Source organism: Telopea speciosissima, chromosome 7 (assembly GCF_018873765.1).
Source record: "Telopea speciosissima isolate NSW1024214 ecotype Mountain lineage chromosome 7, Tspe_v1, whole genome shotgun sequence".
Lineage (NCBI taxonomy): Eukaryota > Viridiplantae > Streptophyta > Magnoliopsida > Proteales > Proteaceae > Telopea > Telopea speciosissima.
Genome location: NC_057922.1, coordinates 27,809,765 through 27,834,137, shown reverse-complemented (window position 1 = coordinate 27,834,137; position 24,373 = coordinate 27,809,765). Strand labels below are relative to the sequence as shown.

The 24,373-nt window shown below is 39.4% G+C and overlaps 3 protein-coding genes, 1 non-coding gene and 1 pseudogene across 4 annotated transcripts; 1 reads left to right on the top strand and 4 right to left on the bottom strand.

Moving 5' to 3' along the window:
• The first annotated feature begins 787 nt into the window (after nucleotides 1-787).
• On the top strand, nucleotides 788-6,407 carry LOC122668413 (annotated as a pseudogene).
• A 1,877-nt stretch (nucleotides 6,408-8,284) lies between these two features.
• LOC122668412 (protein RALF-like 32) lies at nucleotides 8,285-8,647 on the bottom strand. Its single transcript, XM_043864979.1, has one exon. It carries the CDS (start codon nucleotides 8,645-8,647, stop codon nucleotides 8,285-8,287), a length of 363 nt encoding a protein of 120 aa, XP_043720914.1.
• Nucleotides 8,648-9,668: 1,021 nt separating this feature from the next.
• Nucleotides 9,669-10,221, bottom strand: LOC122668410 (protein RALF-like 32). The gene is made up of 3 exons (XM_043864978.1): nucleotides 9,900-10,221; nucleotides 9,795-9,806; nucleotides 9,669-9,676 (listed from the first exon to the last, which is right to left on the bottom strand). The coding sequence occupies exons 1-3, from the start codon at nucleotides 10,219-10,221 to the stop codon at nucleotides 9,669-9,671; spliced, it is 342 nt and encodes a 113-aa protein (XP_043720913.1).
• Nucleotides 10,222-13,067: 2,846 nt separating this feature from the next.
• On the bottom strand, nucleotides 13,068-20,149 carry LOC122669214 (selenium-binding protein 2-like). Its single transcript, XM_043865915.1, has 7 exons — nucleotides 19,926-20,149; nucleotides 18,448-18,643; nucleotides 17,184-17,408; nucleotides 14,301-14,532; nucleotides 14,047-14,154; nucleotides 13,690-13,962; nucleotides 13,068-13,358 (listed from the first exon to the last, which is right to left on the bottom strand). The coding sequence occupies exons 1-7, from the start codon at nucleotides 20,077-20,079 to the stop codon at nucleotides 13,077-13,079; spliced, it is 1,470 nt and encodes a 489-aa protein (XP_043721850.1). The 5' UTR covers nucleotides 20,080-20,149; the 3' UTR covers nucleotides 13,068-13,076.
• A 1,824-nt stretch (nucleotides 20,150-21,973) lies between these two features.
• Nucleotides 21,974-22,047, bottom strand: TRNAT-AGU. The gene has a single exon. It is a non-coding gene; the product is annotated as a tRNA-Thr (tRNA).
• Between the last annotated feature and the right edge of the window lie 2,326 nt (nucleotides 22,048-24,373).

Here is a 24,373-nt window from a genome sequence, read left to right as displayed (position 1 = left end):
TATGCTTTAAAAAAGTTGATTTTGAGAGAATAAAATTTCTGGAGCACTGCAAACTCAATCGGTTGAGAATTGAGATTTTGGACAGTGTTCACATTGATGATTTTTCTATCTTTAACTTCGATGAAGAACGGTCGGTGCAGAAACCCCATAACCTTTCTACCCACCTATCTGCTCCACCTCTTCTTTGGTCTCCATCTCATAACCTCTACAGCCACCAGTGTTTCTCCTTTCTTACCTTCCGAAAACCTTTTCATCAACTGTGGCTTCCCTTCCAACATCACAAACTCTAATGGACGGAACTGGACCACAGACGTCGGTTCTAACTTCATTTCCTCTGCTCAGCTCAACATTTCATCAAACACCTCTGAAGCCTCTACTCAAGACATCTCAGTCCCCCAAATCCCTTACATGACGGCTCGGGTTTTCTACTCCCACCTCACCTACTCACTTCCAATCTCGCCTGGCCCAAAATTCATCCGTTTCTACTTCTACCCAACATCATATCTTGGCCTCGACATAACTATGGCCTTCTTCTCTGTCTCAATCGGCAACTTCACTCTGCTCCATAACTTTAGTGCCTCCCTTACTGCCCACTACCTCAACCTAGAGTTCTTCACCAAAGAATTCTGTGTCAACGTTGAGAGCCATATATTGAACATAACATTCACCCCAACCTCAAGTCCTTCCAATCTCTATGGTTTTATTAATGGAATCGAAATCGTTTCAGTGCCCATCAATCTCTATATTCGTGACAAAGGGATTCCTATGGTTGGTCAGAGAAATCTGTTATATATCGATAACTACACAGCCCTTGAGACAATTTACCGATTAAACGTTGGTGGACAGGAAATTCTACCAGAAGAGGATACAAACAGCATGTTTCGAACCTGGTCTCAAGATGACGATTACATATTCGGAGCTGCGTTTGGTGTGGTGTATTCGAACTCGCCGATCGACATTCGTTACCCATCAACAGTACCCAATTATACTGCACCAGAGATTGTTTACCGGAGCTACAGGTCAATGGGTCCAACCCCGGCAATCAATGCCAACTTCAATTTGACTTGGGTTTTCAGTGTCGATTCTGGCTTCTTTTATCTTCTTAGGCTCCATTTCTGCGAGATCGGCTATTGGATCACAAGGGTTAATGAAAGGGTTTTCTCGATCTTTATTGGAAATCTTACAGCGGATGATGAAATGGATGTCTTCCAGTTTAGTGGTGGCAATGGTGTGCCTTTGTATGAGGATTATATTGTGATGGTTGTAGCAGATGGAAGCTCAAGTGGAAAGCAAGATCTATGGCTGGAGCTGCACCCTGCCATTGATGCAAAACCATATTACTACGATGCGTTATTAAACGGGCTTGCAATCTTCAAATTGAGCGCCGGCGGCGATCTCGCCGGACCTAATCCTCCACCAACCCAACTGCCGGCGGCGGCCGTTCATGGTCCAACCAAGCCGCCTCTTCGTTCACAAAGTCAGGTTGTGGTCATTATCGTTGGAACCGTCGTTGTAGGTGTTTTGCTTACCCTTATCGTTGGTCTCGTGTTCTTGCTCGTTTCATACGGCAAAGGGCTCATGAGAAGCCATGAGCCTAAAATAGGAAAATCAGATGGAAATGGTGAAGAGAAGCCTCTTATGTCCTTGAATGTTATATTTAGGGATTTAAAGATCGAAGATTCACACTAATTCATTTCTTGTGGAGGTATCTGTAATGCAATTTCAAGGTTTTGATGGAAATTTGGGGTTCTCTTTCTTGACTGTTGAGATTTTCCTTTTCTTTTCTTTTTTTTACTTATTTCAAGGCTTTGAACAAGTGTCAGCACTTGGTAGCATGTGATGTGTAGAAAATCATTGCTATCAAGAGGTCTTGGGCTTGGTAGTATATTGCATGTAGAAGCCCATTGCTATCAAAAGGTCTTGAGTTTTAAAACTTTAAACCTCAACTGATTCCTATTTAGTTGGATTTTGATATCTTACCGAAATTTAAATCTGAACCAAAACCAAATCGATTAACACCCATGCCCTCAACCTACCAAGGAGATAAAGAGATGGGATCAGACAGCCCTCGAGACACGTGAGTTCATGGTTATAGTGCACAATATACCGATAAGATATGCAAATTTGCCCTTGATTCTTCTTTAAAATTATATTTTTTTGACAATTTTATCCGTTGTATGTACTGTGTCATTGATACAGTATCGACATGGTATCAAGATCGGTGACTAGTAAAACCGGTATGTATCGCCCGTATTCAATGATATGATATGATACTCATACCTCAAACCATGCATGAATTTTCCTTTGCAAACTTCTCGCCATTGGAAGATCATGAAGCTTCTCTCACACAAGGGAGGGGGGAAGCTTGGAGTTTTTTTTTTTGGGAAAATATCACGTATCTCCCCTAAGGTATGACATATGTACATTTTCACCCGTGAGGTTTGGGAAATTCCACGTACCTCCCCTGCTCTCCAAACTAAGTAACAAAAACACCCACTCTATTAATTGTAGATGTTAAACGTTAGAATTTTTATTTAAATGACCAAATTGACCTCATCTTCGTCCCCAAATCGTTTAGGGTTTCAGTTGGCTGTGCCTGATTCTTCCATCCTCGGTCAAGATAGAGCTGACATCCATTCAAATTCCTCCAACTGCAGCGACAAACTCAGCAAATCAGCAACGTTTCAGAAACCCTAATCTCAGAGAAGAAACTATGAAATGTGAAAGCCACCTGCCATTTGGCAATGCCAAGGACTGTGTGTAGGTCCCTACGAAGCTCATCGAAATCGCAAATGCTCAACGTGTCCTTGATTTCGTGTATCCAAGTTCTACACACTGATTCCATCCTTCAATAAATTGGTAAAATCATTTGGGAGTGGGAGAACGTTTGAATTCGAATATTAGAGAAAGACCCTTAAATGAAAAACAGATATAATCAAAACCTTAGATAATTTAACAAAATCACAATTGTGAAGTACTTGTCGGTAGATTACTGAACTTTGAAGCCATCCGAGACCCTTGATTTTCCCAATCTATTAAATCTATTTTAGCTTTCCACAAAGGTTTTCACAGCAAGGGATTACATTTGAGAGCTTGATTAACATCCCATGAAATCGAAGAAGGAAGAAAAACACAAACTGCCCATGATTGAAGAAACTAACCTTCTGATGTCAGCATTGCAGTCGTCGAAGCACGGCAATCCTTCGCTAGTAACATCCAGGCCGTCGATCCTCTAATTTGGTTGCCGCTAAAGACGACAGTGGGGTTTTGAAACCCTAAAATAGGTTTAAGGTTTTATATTTTGGGAAAACGATTTGGGGAAGAAGATGAGGGCAATTTGACCATTTAAATCAAAATTCTAACGTTTAACATCTACAATTAACGAAATGGGTGTTTTTATTACTTAGTTTGAAAAATGGGGGAGGTATGTGAAAATTTTCAAATCTCATGGATGAAAATGTACATAAGTCATACCTCAGGAAGATACGTGATACATTTCCTTTTGTTTTTAATGAAAATGTAATCACACAAACCACTCACCAATCCGAAAAGGGGAAGCTTGGAGTTGATGATGACATAAAACCCCACAAAAAGAAAAGAAAGGAAGAAACGACCATATTTACTGTACTTTCAGCTAGACAAGGAACCTGCCATTATAAGAGAGAGAGGCCTGTGGAAAGGAGGGCAGGCCCACCTCCTAAAAGTATTCATCAATTCCAATTTCCAATCAAATCTCAGAAAAGTGGAGAGTGATGAAAAAAGTTGATTTTGAGAGACTATAATTTCTCAGCGCTGCAAAGTGCAAACCCAATCAGTTAAGAGCTGAGATTTGGGAGAGTCTTAACATTGATGATTTTTCTGTCTTAATTTCGATGAAGAACACTCAGTGCAGAAACCCCACAACCTTTCTACCTACCTATCTCCTCCACCTCTCCTTTGGTCTCCAATTCATAACCTTTACAGCCACCAGTGTTTCTCCTTTGGTACCTTCCGACAATCTTTTCATCAACTGTGGTTTCCCTTCCAACATCACAAACTCTAATGGTCGGAACTGGACCACAGACGTCGGCTCTCACTTCATTTCCTCTGCCCAGCTCGACATTTCATCAAACACCTCCGAAGCCACTAATCAAAGCGCCCCCCAAATCCCTTACTTGACAGCTCGTCTCTTCTACTCCCAACTCACCTAATCTGTTCCCATCTCGCCGGGCCCAAAATTCATCCGTTTCTACTTCTACCCAAAAACTTCATATCCTGGTCTTCATGATATTACTAAGACCTACTTCTCTGTCTCTGTAGCTCACTTTACTCTTCTCCATAACTTTAGCGCTTTCCTTACTGCCAACTACCTCAATCAAGATTACTTCACCAAAGAATTCTGTGTCAAAATCGAGAGCCATATGCTGAACATAACATTCACCCCTGCGAACAGCTACGATGGTGGCTTTGTTAATGGAATTGAAATCGTTTCGACGCCAGTCAATCTTTATATTCGTGAAGATGGAATTGGTTTTGTGGGTAATCCGCTGAATCTGTTCGGTATCAATAACCACACAGCCCTTGAAACAGTTTACCGACTAAACGTTGGGGGTAGTGAAATCCTAGCAGAAAAGGATACATGCAGCTTGTTTCGATCCTGGTCTCGAGATTACACTTACATATTCGGAGCTGCGATTGGTGTTGTGTATTCTAACTCGACGATCGACATTCGTTACCCATCAAAAGTACCCAATTATACTGCACCAGAGATCGTCTACCGGAGCTACCGATCAATGGGTCCAACCCCTGCAATCAATAACAACTACAATTTGACTTGGGTTTTCAGTGTCGATTCTGGTTTCTATTATCTTTTTAGACTCCATTTCTGCGAGATCGGCTATTGGATCACAAGGGTTAATGAAAGGGTTTTCTCTATCTTTATTGGAAATCTAACTGCAGAGGAGGAAATTGATGTCTTCCGGTTTAGTGGTGGCAATGGTGTGCCTTTGTATGAAGATTATATTGTGTCCGTGGAAAGCTCAAGTGGTGGAAGGAAATCAGATTTATGGCTCGCACTACACCCTGCCACTAATTTAAAACCATATTACTATGATGCGATATTAAACGGGGTTGAAGTCTTCAAATTGAACCAAACCGGCGGCAATCTCGCCGGACTTAATCCTCCACCAACGCAACCGGCGGTTGTTCAGATTCCGACCAATCCCCCTCTTCTTCAACATCAACAGAAACGGTTTGTGCGCCTTGTGATCATAATCGTTGGAGCCATCGTAGGTGTTTTGCTTACCCTTGCCCTTGGTCTTGTAATTTTCTTCTTTTCACGTCGGAGAAGGGACGAGAAGGTGAAAAAGTGGGTCCCTCGAAATATTTGTCGTCGATTTAGTTTTGCTGAGATAATAGCCGCAACTGACAACTTTGACAAGGCTCGTCTGATCGGTATCGGTGGATTCGGCAGCGTATACAAAGGCCAGATCGACGGTGGGGCCACCATTGTTGCGGTAAAACGAGGTAATACAAAATCAGGGAAGGGACAGGGTGCACCCGAGTTCCAGACCGAGATCCAAATGCTCTCCAATCTACGCCATAAGCACTTGGTCTCTCTGATTGGTTTCTGCCAAGAAGGTGAAGAGCTAATCCTCGTCTATGACTACATGGCCCGTGGGACCCTCCATGATCATCTTTATGGTACAGAGGATCACAACCTCCCGCTTTCATGGAAGCAACGGCTCATGATCTGCATCGGTGTTGCGCGTGGCTTAGAGTATCTTCATTCAGGTGCGAAGCATACAATCATCCACCGCGACATGAAACCAACAAATATCTTGTTGGATGAGAAATGGGTAGCTAAGGTTTCAGATTTCGGGTTGTCAAAACTGGGTCCCACGGATTTGTCTGAGACCCACGTCAGCACACAAGTGAAGGGTACTCTCGGGTATTTAGATCCAGAATACTATCAACTCAATCAAATCACAGAGAAATCTGACGTGTACTCATTTGGGGTTGTTTTGTTTGAAGTGTTGTGTGGGGAGGCCACCTGTGGTCCGTAACGTGGAAGCAGAGCAAGTATACTTGCCTGAGTGGGCTGCGAAGTGTTATAAAATTGGGACACTCGATCAAATCGTGGATCCTTATTTAAGGGGTGAGATTGCATCAAGTAGTTTGAAAATTTTTGGAGAGATTGCAGTGAAATGTGTTGGTAGTTGGTAGTTGGTAGTTGTAGAACCGATCGGCCAACGATGAGTGAGGTGTTGTGGTACTTAGAGTTTGCATTGCAGCAGCAGGAGAGTGCGGATAACGATAACATCGACGCCGTAGAAATGAAGGGCAACGTTGAGATAGTGTCAGGTGGTGCGGGGGAGATCGTATGGGATTCAAGGAGTATGAGTGGAGGTAGTAATAGACGGTGGTGATGCCTACCAAGAACCCACTGTTCCACTACAAATATGTTAATTAATCTCATAGTCCAATCGCTCCTATCGACGTTTCTAGTGCTTTTGCTAATTTGCTCGTAAGTAGTGGAGTGGGTGTTGGGCTTTGTGTCCGAGCACTGTAACTATAAATCCTAATAGATTGTAGAATCGTATCCTTGATAGAGAGTCCTAGTAGTTATTAGATGTATAATTAAAAATTATAATAAGATGCTATTATGGAGCGCTATTCTGTTGAGATGGTAGTTTTTTATGGATTTGAATCGTAATTAAAGCCTTGCTTCCAGATAGGGTCTTTCTTTTTTGTGGCAGTAGGTCAGTAGGGTAGAGTTTCTTAGACGAAAGACTCAATATGTTCTCTTGTCTCTGGGTTCAAGGTTTATATCCAATTTTTTTTTTTTCAAAACATTAGAGGGTGTTTTATTTTTTTTTAACATCGGTTGTCTTCGTCCCAATGTTTGCTATTGAGTGTTGAACATCGGCAAGAGTGGGTTCTAAGTCAAGGTTTTTCAAGATATTTATCAAGATGCAATACACTCTGTCTGACATTGAACAAGGTTTTACTATTGTCAGATGAGCATTATGTTACGCATTATCACCGTCAACGATCTTATGTTACACGCGGTGCAGAATGCATTAGACATTGACAACAGCTAGTATACTGTATCTTTTCTCTTAGAGACACATTTTTTGGGCCATTTTAGGTAGCAGTTCCTATAGTGTCATTATTTTATCAAAAAATATATATATTCTAAATGTTTACTATTTTGAGAGTTTTTTATTTTTCTTTTATGAGTTTCATTTCTTCGGTTGATTGAGTACAACTTAAGTGAGTCGCAATACAGTCCGGCCAATAAGTGAGTGCAAAAAACTACTGTAAGGTCTAAGGGGTTATTTCATTTTGGAGGTTGATTCATAAGATTCGATTTGCACCATAGGAGGGGACAATTATAATCTTAAGAAGAGTGACCGATGACACAACTCGCCCCACCAAGTGTTCATATTTGTATATAAAACTCTACTATAATATGTAATTGTATTAATTAAAATATTTAAGCCATTGAGATAAATTATATATTCTTATTTATTTGATATTACATCCAACAGAATGTCATCGGCTAGCTATAGTGGTGGCAATGGTTTGTCTGCATATGTAAAGATTACCTTGTGATGATTGGTTTAGATGGGAAGCTCAAGTGGAAGCCAAACTTGCATTACAACCTGTTACGCATTCACAGGCACAATGCTACAATGCCAAATTAAACTGACTTCAAATCTTTAAAGTGAATTAGAACGTCGGCAATCGGGTTTGGCCAGTCCTCCCTTGAACCAGTTGGTGGTGGGCCGTGGTTCGACCAAAGACTCACCCCTCCTAATTCACACCATAATTTTTCAATTTTTTATTTTTTTTGATGAAACAAAGTGTAATCACACAAACCACACACCAATCCCAAAAGAGTACCCAACATGCAACGATAACCTTTCAATTGTTGTCGTTGCAAGTTGCAATTGCCATTAGTGTTACAGTAAAGCTTTAAAAACCCGGAATCAAACACATTTGGATTCAAATTGGAACGGAATTGGTTGGGAATTGGAATCGTGTAAAACCCTAGAAAATAAAATCATGAAGAAGCAAAGATTTCCAAAAGGCTTGTTGATCTTGCAAAAAAAAAAAAATGTAAATTTCTTTGATATTCTGCTAATTTACTGATTAAAAAGAAAAAATTACTTACAAAGAGGGATTTGAATATGAAGCATACTTGGAAGTGTCTTAGAATCGAACATAATCGGAATCGGGGTTCAACTAATTCCAATTTGAACATAACAACACAGATAAGATTACAGATGATGAGATGAAATCAAGAGCCAGAGCGACATTGATAATACTTAGGACAACCTCTGTTTTGGGGATTTGAAGGAGGTGGTTGGCAGCTGCGGGTTTTAGTATAAGCGTCACCATTTGCAGCTCCACCACAGACGGGCTGGTTTTGTTTTAGAGCTCCATAAGAGATGTGATTCTGCGTTTCTTGGAGAAACCTTCCAGCTATCTCCGACTCCATCAGCAACTCTTCCTCTTCATTGCACTCTGCAATAGAACCGTTGCATCGTAGGTTGGCATCAGTAGTAGTGATTAGAGTAGCAGAGAAGATTTCTGGTAGAAGAATGAGGAGAAGCAGAGGGAAGAGGAGATGGCAAGATCTTCTACCCCAACTGGTTTCCATTATTGGTGTTTTGTTTCTGTTGCCCTCGTCTTTGTCACTTGTAATGAATGGGTTGTCCTCTTGTTTATATGGATGGGACCAGTGCTTTTTTTAAAGTATGAATATGTGATTGTGGAAGAAGCCCTTCACCTAATGCCACTGAGAATGTGGGTTGCCACCAATTTGGATCTTCTACTGTCGAGCTGTCCAGTAGGACCAGACACGGTGAGACGTGTAATGTCCGCCTTACCTCCATTCGGATAAGGTGCTCGGGCAGGGATAATACGGACATTGCATGTCTCACCGTGCTTGGCAGCACTGTCTTGTCAGGCAGCTCGACCGTAGAGGATATGAGTTCGGGTTGCTACCACTTACAATGTACCCCACCTACCCATTTTGTAGTATCTTTAATACAAAAAATCTCCGGGTTTAATTATGTAAACTATGGTGAGATCTAGGAACATTAATGACCAACCCACCCAGTCCCCCACATTACAATCTTTCTTAATTTTGAAATCCGAATTTTCAGCTTGATCTGTGCCATTCAAATGAAAACTCATCCACGTGGCAAGCACTGGTGCTACGCTACAAGATCTGTAGTGCACCCCACGCTACAAAGGAGCCCGATGCCAAGAATGCCCCTTATCTGCACCCAAATTTAGGAGCACAACTAGGCCGGGCTAGGCCATGGTTTTGAAAACACAAGCCTAGCCCAGGATCCCTAGGGCTCAGCCTAGGCCAAACCTACTAGGCTTAAGTTGGCCTTTTTTTGTCATTTTAATGGTATTTTTAAATGAAAACAGGAGAAATAATTTTTAATCTAAACATTTATATATTTAAGATATTAAGTCAATGATCAAAGCTTCTCATAACCTTACAATAATGAAAATTCCCCAATCTCCTAGCTACTCTCTTGAAGAGTCTTTAATAAATGTTTCCACTTAAAGTCAGAAAGGCACCCTAAGACAAGATATATAATGAAAGCATAAAATTAAAAACTCTTGAAGGTATATAAGGAAGCTAAAGTGGACTACTATAATTCTCAAAAGCCTGTTAAACGAATAATAAAAAAAAATGTGCAAAATGTATGCAAGAGTCTTATTGAAAGATGTCCCAAGGTACGTGCCTTGCTTATAAGTCCAGTAAATCGCTCAATTGGAAAGCTAACCGTTAAGACTTCCTAATTCCAATTTGAATATAACAACACAGATAAGATTACAGATGATGAGATGAAATCAGGAATCAGAGCGACATCGATAATACTTAGAGCAACCTCTGTTTTGAGGATTTGAAGGAGGTGGTTGGCAGCTGTCGGTTTTAGTATAAGCTTCACCATTTGCACCTCCACCACAGACAGGCTGGTTTGGTTTTACAGCTCCATAAGAGATGTATTTCTGCGTTTCTTGGAGAAACCTTCCAGGTATCTCCGACTCCATCAGCAACTCCTCCTCTTCATTGCACTCTGCAATGGAACCGTTGCATCGTAGGTAGACATCACTGGTAGTAATTAGAGTAGCAGAGAAGATCACTGGTAGAAGAATGAGGAGCAGAGGGAAGAGGAGATGGCAACATCTTCTACCCCAACTGGTTTCCATTATTGTTGTTTTGTTTCTGTTGCCCTCCCTCTTCTTTAATTGTCACTTGTAATGAATGGGGGTTGTTCTGTTGTTTATATGGATGGGACCAGTACTTTTTTATTAAAGTATGAATATGTGACAATGGAAGAAGCACTTCACCTAATGCCACTCAGAATGTGGGTTGCTACCACTTATAATGCAATTTGGATCTTAATGTACCCCACCTACCCATTTTGTAGATCCTTAATACCAAAAATCTCCGGGGTTAATTATGCAAACTAGCTACAGTGAGATCGAGGAACATTAATGACCAACCCACCTCTGAATCCCCCCCCCCCAACATTATAATCTTTCTTGATTTTGAAATCTGGATTTTCAGCTTGATATGCGCCATTCAAATGGAAACTCGTCCATGGGGCGAGCACTAGTGTTGTGCTGCATCCCGCACTACAGAGGAGCCCGATGCTAAAAATGCCCCTTAATTATCTGCATCCTAATTTAGGAGCACAACTAGGCCGGGCTAGGCCATGGTTTTGAAAACACAGGCCTAGCCCAACCCTACTAGGCTTAGGTTAGGGCATTTTTGTCATTTTAATGATATTTTTAAATGAAAACTAAACATTTATATATTTAAGATATTAAGTCAATGATTCCCCAATCTCCTATAGCTACTACTCTCTTGAAGAGTCTTTAAATGTTTCCACTTAAAAGTCACAAAGGCACCCTAAGACAAGATATATAATGAAAGCACAAAATTAAAAACTCTAGAAGGTAGATAAGCAAAGCTAAAGTGCACTACTATAATTCTCAAAAGCCTTTTAAACGAATATAAAAAATAAAAATAAAAAAAGGTGCAAAATGTATGCAAGAGTCTTATTGAATGATCTCCCAAGGTGCCTTACTTATAGGTCCAGTAAATCGCTTCGAAAGCTAACCGTTAGACTTCCTAACGATCATATGTTTTTTAGCAAAATGGATGCTTGTCCATTCCCATGGACATCCGTGGAACATGAGACTGTTTTTTGCCTTTTAGCACGATCGTCCATCTTTACCCGGGAACGTTCATCATGGTTTTGCCTCTGAACATTGATCGGTAAATTGTCCATAACATTCTTGTCTGAGCTCACTCAGATTCATTTGATTTGATTCTTAAACCATATAAAAGATGACTTAGAAATATACAAATATCATGTTTTGACCTTTTGCCAAATATGAATTCATGGGGTCTTAAATTTCTTATAAAGTTCATCAATGTGCAAATCCAAGATTATAATAAAATAACATGGACCCCTTCTCCTGTTTGAGCCAACTTCTCATCTGATTCCTGATGATCGCAACGAAATCGGCACACGATGAACATAAAACACAAAAAATTTCAACAAACGGATTTCCATAGCCATTAAAAAATTAATTGGGAGTGATGGTTGCCTAGAATACACTCGCATGTTCCTCCAAAGGAATGCAGCACCCGGTAATGATCTCCATCAATTGCTTATTCTATAATTGTCGTACTCCAAGCTTGTAGATGGAGAGACTCTCTCTTCCTCACCTCAAGTGTAGAGATAACAATGTGTTGTGCAATTATGGTTTCAACCTTAACCTCTCTTTTATAAACAGGCTAATGATTGAGATTACAATCTAATGGACATGATCATCTCAAGTGGTGTGATCCTAAAAGATAACATTTAAGTTATCCTTAATTAAATAGAAGGGCAAACAATTGCTAGCTCGATTGGTTGGAGGCATTGCCGGATGAGTGCTTACCCCCAAGAGATCAAGGAATGAATCATTATCCCCTCCAATTCGCTGTCCGCTCCAATTCCTCCAATTCCTCACATAGAAGCAGAAATGACCACCCTACCCCCTGCCCGAACACACTGCCCAAAGTGGGGTATGGTGGTCATTTCCGCTCCTATGTGAGGAATTGGAGCGTGCAGTGAATTGGAGGTGACAATTAACTCTACTCGATTGTGGATTCTGTTGGCTTGTCAAACCCCCAGAAACCATAATCCATTGCATACTAATACGAGAGTGTCAATTGCCTAGTAGCGCATCTTGGATATAAACTCTGAAAATCATATTGAGCACCCCCATTCACATTCATACCTTATACAAGATATGAATGTGTAAGGAAAATACAACTCCCAAGAGATTCCAATTGCCGAATGTGCTTAGGTTTGTTTCCAAATTCATGAATTCCTTCCACCTTCTAATTCCAATGAGCCCCTTAGGTTATAAAGTGGACCCCAAGTCTCTATTTTGTGAATTGGAGGGGATAACGATCGTTTTATTACGGGTCTCAAAAGAAATTCTTTTTCTAAAAGGTGAGATACAAAGGTTTTGCAAGATTCCAGCTGATAAAGTGTAGAAACCCTAGATTGTGGAGAAAACCCACCAAAGCCACAATGGGAGGATGGTAAGTAATATAACCCACCCCAACCATTGGATCTAAGGTATTAGTCTTAGGTTTAATGATCCAGATCCACCCACCTATGGATATTAATTCCCTCCTTCGGAAGGTGAATATATACTCAATTAACGGAGAGAAGGCAACATTTGATGGCTACAAAAGCAGGAAAAAGGATTTAAATCAAACTTATTGAACAGGTCAAACCCTGACTCAACCCGGCTAAGCCCATCTTGGCCTGGCCTAGAGGAGGGACACTTTTGGCCCAAGAACACATACTGATACCTTGAACCATGAGGCCATTGTGTCTGAAACAGTTCAAATAGGGATGCAATATTTATTCTCATATCCAGGATACATTTATTATTCAGACAACAACATACACTTGTTTCCTACTTTAACAATTAATGTCCAAAAGATAAAATTAAAATTACCTTATTCCTCTGAACAGCTTCACTCACAATCCTCAGATCCATATATCCGAAGTGCAGTCACCTCCTGGATACCTCATCTCATGTGCCAGGGAAGGCCCTTCAGGCTCAGCTCCAAAGTCCACAAAGAAATCTTTGTTTATTGTTAGGCCTCCTTTCTCTGTGTTGACATCGATCTGTAACATATGTGAACCTTTCTCTACAAGGTCTTGGTGGAACTGGCGATCCCATTTACTGAAGAGAGAGCCGGTAACATAGAGCCTCGTTCCATCTAAACTTAATTGGATCATCTGAGGCCCTCCCCTCAGAGGATGACCCTGAAAAGAATATATGAATGGAGTTTGTCATTCATTCCTTACTACACAGACCCACAAATAGAGATACCTATAAATGATGCAAAACTCTAAGCAAATTAACAGAATGATGCAATTACATTGTTCGCAAAGGGCTTTCGCTTGTGTGTGTGTGTGTGAATCATCTTTGTTGTTATACTAGACAAGTTGTAAAGATACAGGATTGACACTCCGCTCTTCATTTATGGAACAGAGAGAACTGTTGATCAAGTATCCACAGAAACATAATGTAGGGATGGATGGTACAGGACCACAATGGGGACTGACACAAACTTCAGGGAAATGTGGTACAAACCTGGATTTCTGGGATATCAAATTGTTGCTCTGTCCCATCTTCTGTTACAGCCACTACAGGGCTCCCTTTTTTAATCACTCCCCCAACCCACACTTGGCCTGTCAATACTGGTTTCTTAGGGTCCTCGATGTTATATTGCCTGATATCTCCATGAAGCCAGTTCCCAAAATAGAGAAAACGATCATCAAGAGATATAAGAAAATCGGTTATAAGCCCAGGCATCTCTGGAAGAATCCAGTTCTTCACCTTCAGTGGTTGCACAGATATGACAACCTGCAAATAAATTACAGGGATGTTGGTTATTGCAAACAAACATGACTACAAAATGCACAGTAAGACCATCAATTATCCACACACCTCATGATCCCATGATCCATCTGCAGTCTTAAAAAATCTGACCACGTTGCTTGATAAGGCACACCCTACAAATCCTGTATCTTTTGAAGGATCATGCAAGAACCTGGTCTGCAAATGAGTGAAGTGAAATGATTAAAGTAAAGGTCCTCACATTATATATTACCTCCCAATAGATGGAAACTTAAAAAACAAAAAAGGCATAAAAGTCTCTTAGAGATTAAGAAGCAGCAGTAAATGATGTTTATAGTGTTCACCTCCAATGGTAGTAGCCCTGTATTGCCAAGATCCATGGTTTGTTTTAGTTCACCACCAGGCCAGCTGTAGACATGTAAATGTCTTCCATACAGACCATCTGAAACATGCTGAAGATTGAATCCTGTTGTGAAAGCAGCTGGAGCTCCCCACGAAGAGCTTATCATAGTCCCATGGCGTGGTTGGTACCAGAAATCATATCCAAAGAGTGGACTATGGCCTGGTTTCTCCCACCTGGGTTGTAGGGGAGGAACTATGCAGTAAGAAAATCATGATGACCAATATCCAATTAAACTGAGAAAGCAATCACAATCATTGGAGCCACAGATAATGTTAAATAAGCTGCAAGTATAGAGTTCTGCAACAATGTCCTGAAATGCTTATATAATTTCTCAAGATAGTTTTGCGACAAGTCAGCCACCTTATCTAGCATCTTTGTCTTGAACTTGAACAAGAAAATTGCCACATTACATTATTAAGAAAGAAAGATGATCATCTTGGAGATCTGTATCTCTTTGGCATAGGAATCCAGAAAAGGATCTTTATACGAGATGGTGAAATGACTCAATAGGTAAGAAACAATAGAGAGAAACCTAATATTCACATCTAATAAAATTTTACCTTCTGGCACCACTGCTCCCACACAGGGTACAGACACTCTGAACTCAGAATCACCATTGCTGCCACAGCTACTTCCACTTTTTAACAAACCACCCCATTGTAACCCTAAAGGGGAGGGGGGGTAGAGAGAGAGAGAGAAGCTCCAAAAGGCGACCCAAAGTCTTTTCAAGGGTGATACTTCATGAACATTCGTATACACAAGGGAGATATATCTAAGGTAGTCGTAATTATTGAATGAGACACCAAAAATAAAGGATAAACTAAAAATATACAATTATTACTTTATTCTCATCGACTCAAGAACTTTGTACACGAAGGAAGGAACAGGAAGTTTCACAACTATATTTTCTAGATATCAATCAATATATTTTATTACAACAATGCATAACAACACAATAATATATATCAACACCCTCCACATGTGCAGGCCCACACACACACACACATGGCTCTGCATGTGACACCATCACGTGGCACCGAGGGGCACAAGGCATAAGGGCACAACACACAAACCCCTCACACTTACAAGGATCAAACACCTGACCTCCTGACACTGATGCCATGTTACAACCATTTATCCCACAAAAGTTTGAGCTGTTAAGGGCACCAACAATGTATATCAACACTACTATATATATCAACAATATTCAATCTCCAATTAATAATAAAATAACAAACTGTCATACAGTTCAAGATCACACTCTCCAAAGTTCAGAGCACAATTTCCCATGAAGACCTAGTTAAACCTAGTTAAGATTTTTTTCAAACCTACATTTAACTGCTCCACACATGGAGGATGGGCAACGGGGGCAGATTAAATGCTAGCCTGGCCCATCCCACTGTTAACTGAGCCTAATCAGGTTTCAGTTTCAGTTCCATTTGCTTTGGATGAACATAGTTCTGTCTAAAGTCAGATTAGGTTATGACAGAACATGACTTCTATAGAGAACCTTAAGCATGTTGCTCAATATTGCTCTTGTCCCTGACCCACCACCTCACCCCTTTGTCAGTCAGTTCAGGTTCATGTTAACTGATGTATACTGAATAAAAACTATTTTCATCCTGCACGTGCACAAACACACAGAAATACTCTAATGAACCCCAACATTGGAGCTTATCAAATTTGGCAGTACATAGGATTAGGAAACCCAGATGCTTTCTTCACAAGGAAATTTTTCTTTTTTTTGGAGAAAGATAGCTTGTAGCCACTGGGTTTCAGAAGGGGGGCCAATAGGTGTTGGAAATATTCATCCAAATCATACCTGATAACACATGTTACAAAGGGGTAGATTAGTTATCTGAACCGTAGACAAACCGAGGTTGATGACGGAAATCTCAAGCACCATAAACAGAATCACAAACCCGGAAAACCAAGAAGAAAGATAAGGAATTTGTGGGGTTGGGTCTTGCCAAATGGGATAAACCTCCTCTCTATCTATAGGAGAGGAAAAGACACCACTAAGGGTTGTACCCAAGAGCCATGCCCAAAGGCCCAAACTCCATGTCTTTTCTCAAGAGACATGTTTGTTGACCCTTCAAACATGTCTTCCAATAGTCACACACCTATTGATCATTTAGATGCCTATTAGGAAAAGACATAACCGTCTAACAAACCTTTTTTTAAATTAAATAATGTTTTGATCATTTATTTTAAATCATTTTAAAATTTCAACAATAGGCCTACATCGTATTTGGGTACGAAGAACCAGCTTATTCCCTCTTGACAGTTTTGGTTTGTGGCCCTTCTTCTTGTTGTAGTATATGCCTTTTACCTTTTTCCCATCTTAGATTTTTTTTTCCTTATTAAAAAAACTCTTATTTTGTTCCAGACCAGAGTTACTTAGATTTTTCCTGCCATGTTGCCAATGTATGGCCACTCTTTCCCATAATGGATGCAACGATAACTGGCACACTGATTGAAAAAGAAAATCATAAACATGATTACCATGTCAAGAAGAGTTAGTCTTATTGATTTACTGAAAGTTATTTTTATTTTTCAAATAGAGAAATAAATATTTGAAAAAAAACTAGTAACAACTAAGAGTAAGTAAGAATAAAAAACTCTACAATGATACCATAGACATTTGATGATCCCACTAAATTGATAACAAAAAGTGGAGGAAACCTAATCAAATAAACTCAAAGCTGAGTTCAAATGAAAATATAGAATCCAACAGAACCACATGCAACCTGAACCTACCAATCACAATCATCTTTAAAACATATAGTAGAACGGGGTAGAATTAAATGATATAGGCTATTACCTCCCCTTAACATTGAACTCTGAATCAAGAAGAAGAAATCCATTCCCCTTAGCATTTCCATCTTTATCTCCGAGGCAAGACACCATCATATCTCCAGATGCAAGGCAGTGGGAAGTGTGGGGATATCCTAATCCAGTCTTTGCTACAATCTCTTCGGGTTCAACAATTTTGTGCAAAGACGGAGCCCTTGGATTCTTCGTGTCGACTGCATATATGCGACCTGAACTGGAAGAAAGAATTGACACGTGATGGTTCAAATGTCACTCAATATTATTAAAAGTTATGGAAATAGACATCTAAGTTAATATAATTGTTGTCAATTGAAGGGGCCATATTTCCAACTGGTAAAGCAGAAAGGATACTATAAGTTTCTGCCTTTACAACAACTCATCAGAATATATAACAGCCAGCAAACATTCTATAAAAATATAAAAGATAATTGAAAATTTAAGATGTAAAACAAAAGAAAACCTCAGGCATTTGACCTAAGGCAGACTGGAAGAGTACAAATGGAGCAAAAATTTGATCCAAGTTGCATACTTGACTATTCAATTGTACGATTGGACCAAGTAACTTTTATAGATTGACTAGCCAGGACACGTCTGCTGCTGGCATTTGGATTCAGCAGGAAAACTTGTGGATATTTTTTACCAGACAACAGAAGATACATAAGAACGAACAGAATTTTCTTTCCCCTTCTTTTTCTAATATATTCTCCATTGATATGGTAAAAATTTCTTAGAGAAATGGGAAGGAGATACAGAGAGGACATGAATTGGATGTGACATTTTACATTTAACACTTCAGCAAGGTATCCACCATATGCATACCTCTTCTGCTTTTGAAGTGTCTAGGTAAAGCAGGAGCATAGTACAACAGCCAGATCATAGAGACATGAATGGAACAATCAAAGTAATACGAAAAAAATATAGCAAAAAGGTTCTGTTTGATCATTGGGTGCATAATGCTAAATTTAGCTTTTCAAGGAATACACCTGCAGTTATTTTCTTTGTGGGGCCTTGATTCATAGCCTCATGACTCCTCCAATTCATTTGTTTATTATAGCTTTACCTATATTTTGGAGGTTTGTTGTATTTTTTGTTTGTTAGGATATACAACATAGTCTGCAAAATTATACTCTACAAATTATGTAACTAGTTAAAGGTCCAACAAACAGCGTCTATTAACTAGCATGAGTTTGTTCCAATTTATTTTTTGGACTAAAAGTTTGTCTCCACTGCAATACAAAAATCAAATTTCTTACACCAGTGATGGGAGGACCAGAAAGCGACGGTTGGCCGATGGATCTCCATGGCAAGAACTGCAGGCATTCCAACCAGAATGATGTAGTTCATCATGTAAGTAAGGCATAGGCAGTCTGTGGATAACTTTTGAATAAGTAGGTGAGCTTGGATCTACATCCACTGTAGCCAAGTAATCAGGCTTCTCTATTCCTGTTCCTGTACATATAATAAGCCATAATTTATAATTACAACTCACCAGATCAAAAACTTGAAACAGAAAAAACCCAAATTATTGTAACATTGAGCAGGAATAATGACTGATAAAAGTCGCACAGGCAAAATTCAATTTATCGTCACTCAGAGAACTTTATTAGTTATATAGCAAACTCAAAAATAATATAACACCTCTTTTTTCAAACATAAAGTCAACTAGGCAGACCCAATTAGCAATCCCACAAATAATGCAAGAACTAGTGGAATAAGTCCTTAATAAAGTTGATCAGGGATAGGTGATGAATAGCATACAGTGCTATGTTTCATGAGGGTACACGATTTCATTACCAATCCATATCACTTTCTCAAAAAGAACAGAAGAAAAGATTTTTTTAAAAAAATTTACGGTTTCTGATTTCCTGTTTGATTTATTGGATGACATAAACCATGAAAATCGACAGAAATGAGAAAATTTATAATCATTCTGTTTTTCAAGAATCCCAAATAAAATTATGAACTGATAAATGATATTCTTTTAAGCAACTTCTCATTCTGGTGGACCCGCTGGGTTTGTATATCACGAATCTCCATCCAAAAAATTAAGCAATCATAGAATGGTAACAGCAAAGATCCCACTAATTATAGTATTGCAACCATCAATTCAAAATGCGTTTTAGAAGTCAAGAAAACAGAAGGATAACAAATATGAGGTTTCCTATTTCATGTTTCCATTGATGCCATCAAACCAAGGACAACCCCTCCAAATTGATATCAGTAGCAACAGAAGAACAAGAAATAAATCTTTGCTAAATATGGCAAAAGCCCAAGACTCAACGTTTTAACCAAATCATCTTATTTCAAATTCCTACGATACAATTCTACCAATCCAAGACATGATTTGGCTTGCAATAGTTTCAAATTACTCAGCACATGATGGTAAGCCCTCTGTTGTTAATAGTCTGGAGATATATCAGTAAAACACAACAATCATCGTCAACAATTGTTTCAAACCCTTTTCAATAAATGAATTTCCGCACAAATATCCAACCCCATTTCAAAAAAGGTAACAAACTTTATGAAATTTAACCTCAGAGCAGAGCAGAAAGCAGCTGTTGTTTCTCTCTCTCTCAAGCAGAGCTTCTAAGCAAATAGTAGCTTAGATCTGTATTCTTTTCCATCAAGGATCACGATACTATACTTTGAACCGAACATATAAAAGAACTACCCAACTACATCTACAAACTCATTTCTTACACTCATTTGAACTAGATAAAGAGATAGGTACCTGAATAAACACAAGCCACATATAGAATAGATTCTTTAGGACCAGACATGGCTTCGAGTGGAGACGCATATCCCGGTCCCTTGCTGCAACAACTATTCTCCAAGCCATTAACCTTATCGGAAACCGTCGCATGTTGTACGGCAACAGACGCCATTGTTACTCCCGGAGTAGAGTTCAAGACGGAACACGAAAATGCCCAGAAGTTGCAGAAACAAAGACGGAACGTCAGCACCTGATAATGAATCCAAAACAGAGATGGACAGTGCTCTCCTCTCTTTCTCTCTCTCTCTCTCTCTCTCGCCACGCCAGAAGGTGTTTAAATAGCTTGGGGATGGGCGAAAATCGTGTCCGAAGCGCTGCAATCTGAAGTGGTAACACGTGTCTTGTGTCTATTGGTTTATATGTTTGACTGCTTTTAGATATATGGACAGTTGTAATATGTTAAATGGTATGCCTTGTTAATGCCTTATCCTATTTTGGTAAGTTGTTAATGGCCTTTTCCTTAAAATGTGATTATATTACATTATATCAAATTCTTACCCCCCCCAAAAATAAACAGATTATATTATTTTGATGGGCCAACGAAAATACGTCTAGGAGGGACGTATCTTGGATTTTTTCTTTAATGGCAGATCGATAGTGATAGAGTTTTTAGTTTACTGAAAATCACCGTCAAATTTATTGTTTTCCTAACAGATTTATTCAAAACAAAGATAAGTATTATAAAAGGTCAAATGTTCTTGGTGTCGGGGCATAGGCTGCGTGCCAGACACATAAGGGTGGGTGAAACAACCATCCTGCCTCCTGAATGGTAGGCCCATATGTCGTGCAGTGCACTGCGTAGTGCATCTTTTAATGTACAATTGAGGTATATTGTCCAATGCCCTTTAAAGGTACAATAGGTGGTGCACTGCACTTGAGATGATGAAAATTCAGACCCAAAATAGTACTTGCAAATAGCTAGGTACGAAGAATGGATCAACTGTACGTACCAACAGATGAATGTACATCTCAGAGCCAATCACATTTCAATTTTGTTTCTATAAAAACCCTTCCTCCCCTTGTAAATGGCAAAAATAAGACAGGTGGTTGGCTCTCATATGTACACATGTTGGTATGTGTAGAAGAACCGAACTCCTAGGTATGTTGATCTTCCTTTTCTCTCTCTCTCTCTCTCTCTCTCATACCCAAAAATAGCAAAAACATCGTCACTCTTTGTCTTTTCTTGTTTGTTGATTTACCTTGCAAATTGCAGAAATTTTAGTGGATTGAAGTAGGATCAAACTCCTCTCCAGCGAGCACTCAGCCCAGAGAGTGCTCAATGAGCATTCAACAGCTGGGCTAACATGATCCATACCAAGGCACACATCCCAGTGCAGATCATGCCAACCCAGCCATTGGATGTCCGTTGGAGAGAGCCCAACACTGGAGAGGAGCCCGACCCATTGAAGCATGCCTAAAATTTGCATTATATCAGATGCCATCCCCATTCCATTAGTTAGGTTGTGCAGTTGTGTTCAAGTATGGGTCCTCGGTCAGGTTTTAACACCACCTCCCTGACAAGGATTTAAATCATGGCATTGGAATCAAATAGGCAATATTGATACATATCCATCGCCCTAGCCCTCCCCTTGGAAACCTATACTAGAGCCATCAAAGCCAAATCTTTTACGAACGCCGCTGTCACCATTGCCACTGGAGGCAGTAGAAATACTGTTAGGAGAGAGAACAAAAGGAGGAAGTGAGGGTAAATTGTAAACTACGAAACGAGCAAAATGCTTAAAATAAGTTTGGATGACTAAATTTGTAAGTTTTAAATATAATTGGAAGACCCGGTTTTCTAACTCGAATAGTCTTTATACATATATATATATAAAAGAGCGGGAGCAAGAGCGAGAAAGATGAATTGTCAATTGGATTATTGGAAAAGAACTTGGTTTTTCAATTATTTGAATGGTGATTCAGGAAAAAAGATCGAATTTACGGTTTTCAACCCAATTATAAGTAATAAGTAAGTTTCCCAAAAATAAAATCGATAGAATAAATGATGCTTTCGTTGAGAGTTGAACTCAAGACCTCCCGCTTACTAAACGGGTGCTCTAACCAACTGAGCTACGAAAGCAGGTGACACTACTGTTTAACTATTAAAAATTTAAATTTATAAATATCGGATTACTCATTTATTCCCCAGTCCACAAGGCCGACCACTAACCATCAAATGTATAGAAAACACCATATAGTTTTCGAGTGTCAAATTTTGGAAACTAATCCAATCATCTACCCACCTTCTTTGGCTGTTTGCACATATTTAATTCATCAATTATTTTGATGAAATAAGTAGAGTCAACCTACCCAAAAACAAAAAATAGAGTCAAACCTAATACACATAAGTAGAGATGATGCGATATATTTGGCCGATGTAACGGCACCTGAACACCCATTATTACTACGAAGCTCTGAAAACAAGGGCAAAGATAGGAAAAAAAGATTGCTACGACAGCCCTGTGCAGTTTCTTTCTCACATGATTTTTTTCATTCATCCTAAAAATATAATGAGGTGCTGTTCTATGTGCCGTAATGTAAGTTGCACCCAGACACATGGGGGGTGGATGCAATGATCGCCTTACCCCCTGCATAGGTTGCCCATGTACCTAGACATAGCCTACGCTGCGGCCCTCTCAAATATAATTCCATACTTTTTTAGATCACCCATTGGTGTTATATACAGATTCCTCCCTACACTCGCAGCATAGAGAACCCTCTTCCTAAAAACTATGAGATAATTATGAAACCTAGTAGGTTAGAGACTTCTGAGTTCTGACTATCTAAGTGGGATTTATAAAATCTTACAAGGCATCACTTATATATATAAAATACAAATAATACCCAGAGGGCGACAAGGCCCCAGGAATTCATAAAATGGTGTCACCGGCCTCTTTCAAGGAATTGAAGTAGGTAATAGTGGGACAAACATGACATTAAAAAAAGGTTAGTTGCATATCCCTCTAAAGGTCTAAATAATGCGAGACTTGGAAGCATGAGAAAGGACGAAAGTTCTACTAAAAAGCAAGAATGGATAAAAGTTCTTTAATTGACAATTAAAATGACAAAAGTTTTTATGCATAATCGTGCATATCTAAGATCTATATTAATTGCAGTTAGATTGATATTAATATTCAACGAAAACAACATAAAAACTTCTGTCAGCTTCTTCTATTTGGTAGAATTGATGAGAGAATCTCCCATATACGAAAAGATAAAAATTCAATAGAAATAAAAATCATATTGACTTATCTCATCGTATTATTAAATTATTAATCTATGAACTTGCTTTCCGCGTTACATTTTAAAGAATGGGTCTCTTTTGTAGCATGGCAGGGCGTCCAGCACACATCTAACAGCTAGGAGAACCTTGGGCTGTGTGTCAAGTTGCTCTCAGTCGTCGGATGTGCGTTGAACACCCTGCCGTTGCACCACGAAGGATCTGGCCGGGTTCCACTTTAAATGGTTGCTATTTAATTCCTGACATCAGTGGAATCTAGGCTGATAAGGGCACGGTACAAACAATACTAGGTATCATTGCCTGGTTGGCTTTTGTTGGCGTGATCCGTTTCTTATGATATGAACAAATTATTCCTTGCCAGACCAAGCTTCACATGCATTTTGTTCTCTCTTTTAGAGTTTTTAAGCAAGAAGTTTCTGATTGGGTCAGTCATGATTCTTCTTGCCTAAACACATACATATCATGATTCTTAATGTCTAACACATACATATGTATCACGAAAAAGGATGACATGATAATTTCAACTGTTTGGATGTTTAGGGTAATTTTGTGAATTTTAAACTGAAATTTCTTTATTGAAATCGAGTTGAATCATTTAAATTGAAATCGATAAATTAAATAAGGGAGAAAGAACGCTATTCGATCGTGTGCCTTGTGTGGCTCTCATGCCTAGACACACAAGGCGTCTTGATTGCATGGAAATGACCACCTTGACCCCATGCAAAGGCGGAAATCCCAAGTGGTTAAGGCATCCTCTATGTCTAGGCATGTGAACCACACAAGGTGCACGATTGGGTTGCGTTCTATCCCCCATTAAATAACAATTAGTTTGATTTTGAAAATAGAAATCGAATAATAATTGATATGATTCAGATTGGAATCAATAAAACGTCGATTGTAACGGCTTAAAAAACAATCTATACATCACGCTCTCGAGTCTTCGATGCAAGAAACTGAAACTAGAGGAGGAGGGTAGCAAAACTTACATCCACATAGGAACGACAATCTCGCCATGCTATTCAATGTACCTCTGTCACCTATGGGTATTATTTTCAAAGAATGTCTTCTGGCTTCTTCCTGTCTCTCAAGTGCATGCAAGATTTACCGTACAAAACAATAATGATGAGGAGGAAACAAATTACCTTTGAACTGCAAGTGCAACTCT